At 35.5% G+C, this 9,394-nt stretch overlaps 1 protein-coding gene across 1 annotated transcript; it reads right to left on the bottom strand.

Annotated features, from left to right (window-relative positions):
• Positions 1-470: 470 nt before the first annotated feature.
• Positions 471-3,256, bottom strand: LOC106451725 (3-ketoacyl-CoA synthase 20-like). The gene is made up of 2 exons (XM_013893694.3): positions 2,280-3,256; positions 471-1,382 (listed from the first exon to the last, which is right to left on the bottom strand). Exons 1-2 carry the CDS (start codon positions 3,060-3,062, stop codon positions 582-584), a joined length of 1,584 nt encoding a protein of 527 aa, XP_013749148.2. The 5' UTR covers positions 3,063-3,256; the 3' UTR covers positions 471-581.
• Positions 3,257-9,394: the final 6,138 nt, after the last annotated feature.

The raw sequence follows: 9,394 nt of genomic DNA, 5'->3' as shown, positions 1-9,394 counted from the left end.
CAGAAGCTGTCGTTTCTGCTTGAATGCAGAGAGTACGTGTCCCATAAAGGTTTCACATCTCATGTATGATAGGTACCACTTCACACAGAAGTTCTGTTTATAAAAACGCTTTCCAATAGAACCAATGTGTGTTTGTATAAAACATCTGTGTGTTCTTTGTGTCTCTGGTGTCGACGTCACATCGACTTGCATCGATTTGTACCATATTTTCGTATTGTTGTAATAGAGAAACATTTGTGATTGTGCGATTAAACTGTTCTCTTCTAAAACACATCTGTAAACTACATAGAACTAATCTAGACAAGATTGGAGAAACAAAGAAGAGTTTTATGTACGTTTGCTATATATGATGGTGGGTCGATTCCTGGCGGTGGAAACACTGCTGGGACGAGGCGGTTCTCAATTTGGAATTGGAGGCACCACATCGAGACGTGTTTCCGGCGTTACGCTATCATCATGCACACCACTAATTGCGTATGGGATAAAAAATACAATCAGATATGTAAAAGATAAGTCACATCATTACATTAAAAGACAACCATAACATATAAATCTCCAAAAGAATTATTATTTAAAAAAAACTAGGACGACGTAACGGGAGTGATCCTAGGAACTGCAACAGGAAACTCATGAATCTCATCACTCCATGGATTAGAATTTTCAACCGGATCAACCGTTCTCAAAGCTTTCCAAACCGCACTATTACACTTGAAACCCGATCCAAAAGCAATTTGCCAAGTCCTGTCTCCTCTCTTGATCCTTCCTTTAGCTTCACTATACGCAAGCTCATACCAAAGCGAGCTACTTGAGGTATTACCAAACCGGTTCAACGTCATCCTCGATGGCTCCATATGCCATTCGGACAAATCAAGATTCTTTTCTATCTCATCAAGAACGGCTCTACCTCCAGCATGAATGCAGAAATGCTCGAACGCTAGCTTGAAATCAGGAATGTAAGGTTTGATCTTCTTGACTTTGAATACTTTGCGTGTCACGAGGGTTGCGAAAAAGAGAAGTTGTTCGGACATTGGCAGGACGAGTGGTCCGAGAGTTGTGATGTTTGTTTTGAGAGCTTCTCCAGCTATTGCCATTAGGTTTTTGGATAGAGAGACTCCGACTTTGCCGGTTTCTTCTGCGTTGTTGTCTTCTCGTTGGTAAACGCACCCAAATGCGTTGTCATCAGCTCCTTTGTGGGTACGGACAGTGTGGATGAGCTGATATTTTGAACGGCTGCGATCGGAAGAGCGGTTCGAGAGAAGTACGGCGGCTCCACCCATACGGAAGATGCAGTTAGAGAGAAGCATTGATCGGTCATTGCCTAAGTACCAGTTTTGAGTTATGTTCTCTGTGCTCACCACTAGTGCGTATGAGTTTGGCTGGACCTGCATTATTAGCATGATTCGATAAGAACAAGATTCTTGAATCTAAAAGACAAACTATGAACATGGCTTTTTAAGTTATGCTTTGATATTATTATTACTACATGGTTAGTGCTGTAGTGTGTATGCACCTAATATTGTTGTAACTATTTGAGAACTTTTATTCAATTTGCCAACTAGCTTAGAGATTTAAGGAACTTGCAAGCATGTGCTACCACGTTGGTTTCTCAACTGTCATAGACTCTTACATAAATATATATATATATATATATATATATATAGGGACTGTAAATAATTACGCATCAATCCTACATGCACTGTTCCTTTTTTGTTCAATAGTGGATGCTTCTTTGAAATGAAAAAAATGTCATTAACTTTTATATTATATATAAATAAATAAAATACAACTTTGGTCATTAACTCAAGACATTATGATTTTTCCAATTTCTCAACCACCACCTACCCAAATACTAAAAGACCTGTCACTGTCAGAATTTTCATAGACACGTGACTTGTTTGATCTTTATGCTTTCATACAACTCATTTTATAAAAAGTTCGACAATATAAATGAAATAGTATCTCAAATAATTCGATTTCAAATAATTTAGTCATAATAACATGCTTATAGCACGCAATAGTGACAAGAAAGCGAGTTATTCCAAAAAAAAACACATATTAAATGCTTATTAAGTTGGACATAGCACAAAATAATTAAAACTTTTACTGTTTTTAATAACATAAAATTCATGAGCTGTCGTTAGCCTTTTCAAACATTTAAAGGCTGAATAAGAAAAGTCACGACGGCTCTTAAAAAGCAAACCGGACTAAACCAAACCAAATAATTAATTAAAACATAATCTGAAGTAGTACTAAAACAAATTAAAGAATACAATATTTACCTGGAGAAGCTGTTTAGCGAGATCAATGGAGATAAGGCCAGCACTACAACCCATTCCACCGAGATTATAGCTCAGAATATTCCCTCTAAGCTTATACTTATTCACAATCATCGCAGAAAGTGACGGAGTTGGATTAAACAAGCTACAGTTAACCACAAGAATACCAATATCTTTCGGTTTAATACCGGTTTTCTCAAGAACTGCCTCAATAGCTCCGAACATAACCGTCTCTGCTTCTTTCCTCGCTTCCTCCATACAAGGGTTCGGAGGAACGCGAAGAAGAGCTTCAGGGAAGTAAGTCTTCTGACCAAGACCGGACCTCTCGAGGATCTTTTGTTGAAATGCGAGATTATCTTCAGTGAAGATACCTACTCGTTGAGAACGGTCCATGAATGTTTCTCGAGTGCAGATCAAAGAAGGGTCTGGTTTGTAACATGAGAAGTCGAGGAGGAAGACACGGCGAGGACGGGTGGTGAAGTAAGCGGTGGAGAGAGAGATCAAGAGCGCGGTGGCGATAGTGGCGGAGAGGAAATGGAAACGGAGGTGATTGTAGAGAAGAGTAAGGTCGTTGAGGGAGAAAGAAGAGAGGTTTGCGAGTGTGGCGGCGAGGAGAGGGAGGAGGAGGATGTAAAGCGCGTTGGAGATTAGGTAATGGTAACCAAGTTTGACGTATTTGAGACGAACGGACAAGAGGAAGTTGGGGAGGTTGTTTGGGTTTTGGTCGGAGTTTGTAACGTGGACGGGGACAGGACGGTGAGGTTGGTGGTCTTGATTCTGGGTCATGGTGAGAACGATGAAAGGGTTAAGCTTTGTTTTTACTGTCGTTAGGATGAATAAGAAGAGAAAGGAGGAAATATGTAGAGAAGAGAACTAGAGAAGTGTCAAGTTTAAGTTGAGCGCCTGAAAAGTTGGAGGAGCTTTGAGAATTTAATGGCAAATTTTCTTTGCAAGAGAGAGAGAGAAGCTTGGTTATAATGTAGTTAGGAAAAATGGGAACTATTTAAGGAAAATAATAATTTTTTCTATAGACTTTACAAAAAGAATAATTCTAGCAAGTTCAAACTAATACATGAATAATAACGAAATTCGTTTCTGCAAATAAAGAAAAATAGATTATTTTAGGATATAATAAAATGATAGCATATACAGTAACCATTACGTATTAATATTATATATTTTTTAAAATTATATGAAAATAGTAATTTGATGTGAATAGTGAATTATGTATATTTTTAGGTATATATTGAAAAAATATATAAAGGGTTTCAGCCAAAAGCGGATATTGTTAGTTTTATGTATACATGTGTTTCAACTTGTGAGTTTACAAATCAACAAGTGAAACATAAGTTAAATCCACAATTTTATTACATGCATCCTGTTTCTTATGTACATAGTAAGTTATATAGTCTTTATAATAAAAACTAAACCATAAATATAACTTGGAAGCTTTTGTTTTCATAAAAGTAGATATATTTTTGTTTGTCAACTCATAAAAATGGATAAATAAAAGTTATGTGGGGAGGGAAGATGCAACTACCCTATTCACAGTCGAGATTGACACCTAAGAGACGGCGATGACTTTTATCCTAGAAAATCCAATTGGTGGCTAAAATTGGCCGGGTACGATCAAATTACCCTTATGCCCGTTCTTTGACCCGTTATCTCCGAGACTACCTTCTTTTGCGAACAACTTGCATACAGTGAATATGTGGGGCCTACTTTGTTTCCGTGTCATGTTATGTTGTGTAACGTTCGTGTGAACTGGTGTATAATGGTAGCTGCAGTTTTGATAATATAAGAGGCGTAGAATTAAAGTGCAGCACAATTTAACTGTGAGGCTATTGTTCGGTTGATCTCGGGTAGCATGGAGAAGAAGAGGCGTTCCTGTATTAGCTATGCTCTTCAAGTTGCCATTTACTCTCTGTGGACAGAACGGGACAAGCAGCGTCATGGAGATCAACCTATGCCACTGAATGTCTTGATCAAGTTCATTGACAAAACTATCCGAAATAAGCTCAGTTTGGTGCAGAGAAAAGAGTTAAAGGGACTTGAAGAACTGTTCCAGCTCTGGTTCGGTACAAGACTATAAATATATTAGGCAGTTTAGGAGTTTTGGAAGCCGTAAAATTATAGGAGTAGTCACTCTTCAAAAACAAGGTTTCACTTGATGTACAAAATTTTTTTTGATGAATAAATATAGCATTCATTCAAAAAAAAAATTGTGGTTCATGTGGATTACAGAATAAATATGGATTTGATAAAAAAAAAATAGTGCACTTTTGATAACAAAAATTAATGCGGTTTTGATATAAAATAATATAAAATATATATATATATATATATATATATATTAATAAAAGTAGAAATTAAATTTGTTCAATTAGCGATAATGTCACAATTCTTTTTATACTGTTAAAATATTTAAATTAATATGAAAAAATTATAATATATATATATTCTTGTTAAAATAAATTTAAATACTAAAATTCTTTTGAAAAAGTTAAAAAAATATTGTTATGTTTTTAATATTTTTACTTAAATTAAATATATTGATATAGCTAAATATTTGATTAAAATTAAAAACATGTATAAATATATCAAACTCAGATATTAATTATGTAAAGCCACAGCTATTTGGTTGGTGAACTATGTAGTGCGTTTTTCAAAAGAATTGCATGTATAAAAATGGAGTGCGTTACCTTTTTTTTTTTTGTAAACTGCGTTTTTCAACTAATATGCATAATTGGTGACACTTGCTCAATTAAGCACTTCCTAATGCAATTACGTCCCGCACCACGGTTATCAATCATTACCACAGTATTTGTATATTAGAGGATTTCATTAGTATAATGGAAAAATAAGTGGTCAGAAAATAAAGTTTGTGGAACTAAGAGCACTCTTATTGGAGATAATTTCAAATAGATTTCTAAGCAAACAAAATATATAATAGAATTAAAGATTATACGATGATGTAATGTGTTATCAAGTGTCAGAAAAAAAAACAAAATATTATTATTCTAACGTAAATTAATTAAATCATTTGATTTTCTTTTTCTTTTTAAAAATAATTTATATAAAAGAGACAAGGGACTAATGGAGTTTTAATGAGAATCTATGAACTTTTTATTTGAAAACTTTAGTGCATTCTCTCTTTTATTTTATTTTAATTTTAGGAAGATATGTAATGGAATTATTCTTTTGTAAATTCTATAAAAATCTGTAATGGTATGTGGCTGTGTGACAATTAAAATAAAAAAAATTGCTGAAGAGTTATTAGTGCTTGGAAGCGGAAACCATGCTTCAATTCCAAGGACATGATTAACTTACTGACTTGGATGGTTTCAATCAAAATCTTATCCGTTCTGATTCGTTATTAACAACATTGATATCACTAAAATTACTCTAACTAATAATTTTTTCTCTCAAATAAAAAATTCAATTATAGTACTTAGGGCTCGAATTCACAGGGAGTTAGAGTACACAATAGATGCTAATCAGCAGTGATTAAGTTAGGTAAATTATGAAATCAGTAAATAAGCAAACAAGGCAGTTGTTTAGTTGATTGGTTTGAGGTTTGTAAACAATTATTAGAAAGCGCTAGATCTAATGTTTCTATTCAGGTAATCAAGATTATAGATGTATAGAATACTTAGGTTGTCAATCCTAGAACTCGAATTCTAGTGTAAGGATATCCAACTTTCACATGTGAGTATTATGTTTTGACTAAGTCCAATATCTCTGCTTCTGCTTGTTGATACGGATCGAATGTCGATTGATGCTATGAGATTAGCGTCGATCGATGTTTCCTTAGACGGGCTTTAACGAGTTGATCGATAGGTTCGCTAGTAATGTATATATCAGCTTTCGCTTGTTTCTAAACAATCCTAGCCAAACAGAATTAATTCTGATGCAGAACCTACCGTCGTAGTTGTCCACAATCCTAAGTTCAAGGTTCTAGTTAGCTATTCTAGAACACAAGCATTAACAACAATTCCTTTAAGGATATTTATCACCTAAGTAATTCTATATTTTGGGCTAATCACTCAGAACCTATTTGACCCTAAATCTAACAGATGAATTACTCAGACATAGCAAGGTAAATCATAATAGATAACTGAATAAATTGCATAAATATAATAGAATTAGAAATACTGGAGTTCCAATACAAATCTCTGAATGAGTCTTGGATCTTCTATCCAAACTACTAAAAACCCTAAGTATTGTTTGCTGTGAAAAGTAGAAAGTATGAAAAGCGTGTGTTGCCTAGAACAATGGCAGAGCACATAAATATTAGGTTAAAATCGGCCAGGGGTATTTCTGTAAATGTGTGTGACTTGAGATTTAAGTCGGCTGGAAACCTAGTCGGGTCTTTCGCGCTTCGCTGTCGATCGACGGCACATGATGTACATCGATCGATGTTTGTCTCTGAATGTTGACCTCTGGACTGATTCGATGGTGAGCTACGGGCTTCCTCTCATTTTATCTCTAAAATGCACCAAAATCACCACTTTTCTCCAAAACACGCATGAACCTGTAAATATGCTAAAAAGACTACAAAACAAAATAATTATATCATAACACTTATATACCATGGCTAAAAGTGAGTAAAATCCATGATATATCAACTCTCTCAGACTTACCATTTTGTTTGTCCTCAAGCAAAACACAGAGCAGTTTTTATGAAAGAGGTTTGAAAACAGCAGAGCTTCACACAATTTAAGAACTCACTATCATCACCTCTACTATGTTGCAAGCCAAATCAAATCAATTCTAACTTTAGAGATATTCTCTATATTATATCCTAGCTTAGCAACCAAATTCATATAACCAACAAATTAGCTAATATTGTCTGACTAACCCCTCTACTGACCTCTTTTATTACATATATAAAAGTGTAGGCTTTACCTTGGAAGTACACAAAAGACACATGGACTCTTACTCAAGCAAGTTTCTAAACACACATGTAGTCTTATTTGATCCCTTTCTTCCCTCTTTCCCTCTTCTCTAAATCTCAATTCCAATGAACAATGATGCTGATACAGTCCATCTTATTCATCTTCTTTTCGATTTTTCTCTTCTTTTTTTTTTCTTTGAAAAGTGTAAGCGAATAATGGGGTCACAAGAGATACTCCTAGCCCTCACTTCCAACTATGTGTGATAATTCCATTAGAGAGAATAATGGGGACACATGAGACACTCCTACCCTTCCGAACCGCATGAAATCATTTCAATCTTTTATTCTTATGGATGCCAAAGAGAGATAGAGACAAGGGAATCAGAAACACACAGACTTTGACCTTCCTGGCTTGCAGGAGGAATCTGATCTATTGTATACCAAACCCCAAGATAAGAAGATTAGGCTCAATTAGGTTTGAGGTCAGCTTTGGTTCCTTCAAACATTCTCAGCAAGTGTGAATATTTGGCAGGTCACTTTAGTATCTATAATACACTATGCAGTCAATAAATCTAAGAGTGGTGCTAGACAGTGATTAGATAATAAGTGAAATTGAAAAAGTTCATTGTCCCCTTATTGACTCAATGAAAACTTTTTGAAAACTTTTTATAAAACTCATAGATAAACTAAATATCAGTAAACCTCCCCTCCAAACTAAAATAACATTGTCCCCAGTGTGTATCTAGTCGAATTTTGGCGAAAACATAAATCAAAGTACATAATGCAACAAGGAAGAATGATATACCTGCCCGCTGATATTAGTGTTGATCGACACAAGAAAGTGTTTGTCGATCGTTGTTGGTGTAGTACTGTCGATCCATGTCGACTAGGTCCCCTCGGTCGATATGCTGAGCACTCGTCTCCTCAGATCTTATATATATATATATATATATATATATATATATATATATATATATATATATATATATATATATTTAACCTGCGATAAATTAAATACGAAAAATCAGTAATATATTCAAAATAAAACTAAGTAAATCTTATCAATGGGTTGCCTCCCATTAAGCGATTTGTTATAGTCATTTAGCTTGACTCTTTGGAGGTTGTTTGGCTAGTATAGAGGTAAGTGACTAATTGTTGGAAAACAAGGGTCATATCTTCTCTGCTCATCTGAAACCATGTATCAACGAAGATTCTTATGGCTTCATCTCTCTTGTCACTGGTTTTTCATTATCTCCTTAGCAACCTCATTAGCATGCATCCTTTTCTGAAGATGTCCAATACAGCCCTGGTGCATTCTAAGTCCGGCATGTGTTGTTTCTAAGATGTTCTGAAATCTCTGGGAAATATCCTCCTTGAGAAAGTTTTGAAAAAAACCAATCTCATCAAGCTTGTCTTCTAACAACTTCACTGTTACCAGCCTTCCTTTGAAAGATGTGTGGTTGGCGTCGATCGATGGTCGAGTGTGATCGTCGATCGATGGATATTCTTTTGCTCGGATCTCACTCTGTCTCCGAATTATGTCTATCTCCTCTTTCAGCTCATTCATGCGTGCAGTCAACATGGTAATATTGTTGTCGATTGGGTAGTAGACATCATTGAGCCTCTTGTAGTAGTCATTCATTGACATCTCTTGGGCTCTGTAGTTCCCATGTACCATGTCATCAATCTCTGCTCTGTTGTAAGTGTCTGGCTTTGGCATGGTTCTGGTGAATTTCTCTGCATATTCTGGTAGACATATATGAGTGTTTCCATCCATTCTAGCTCTTTCTAAAATCTCCCTGATGTCTTCCCTTGACACATGAATGATTCTGCCTTCTACAAATCGGGCATTTCCATGCTCGTCTCTGTATATTCCGTATTCATCTCTTTCTTCCCATTGGAATCTTCTGTTGCCTCTATGATTATAAGCTCTATTTCCATACTCGTAAAGACTGTCGATTGATGGTTGACATGTCCTATCGATCGATGTTGGATCCTCTCTTTTGTCTTGCTGGCTGAAAAGGTTTCCTGTTCCACTAGCCTTTGCAAGAATTTATGCGACGTCTTTAGAGATGTGTATAGCTCGTCCATGCAGAGCACGTGCTTGTCCTTCTGAATCTCTGAATATACCAAACTCATTTGGTCTAAGGTAACCAAAATCTGCATCATCTTTTGCTCTTGCATCTGACTCTGTCTCGTGATATGTATCGATTAATGGTTT

This window comes from Brassica napus, chromosome C2 (assembly GCF_020379485.1).
Source record: "Brassica napus cultivar Da-Ae chromosome C2, Da-Ae, whole genome shotgun sequence".
Classification (NCBI taxonomy): Eukaryota; Viridiplantae; Streptophyta; class Magnoliopsida; order Brassicales; family Brassicaceae; genus Brassica; species Brassica napus.
This window is presented reverse-complemented; position numbering and strand designations above follow the sequence as displayed.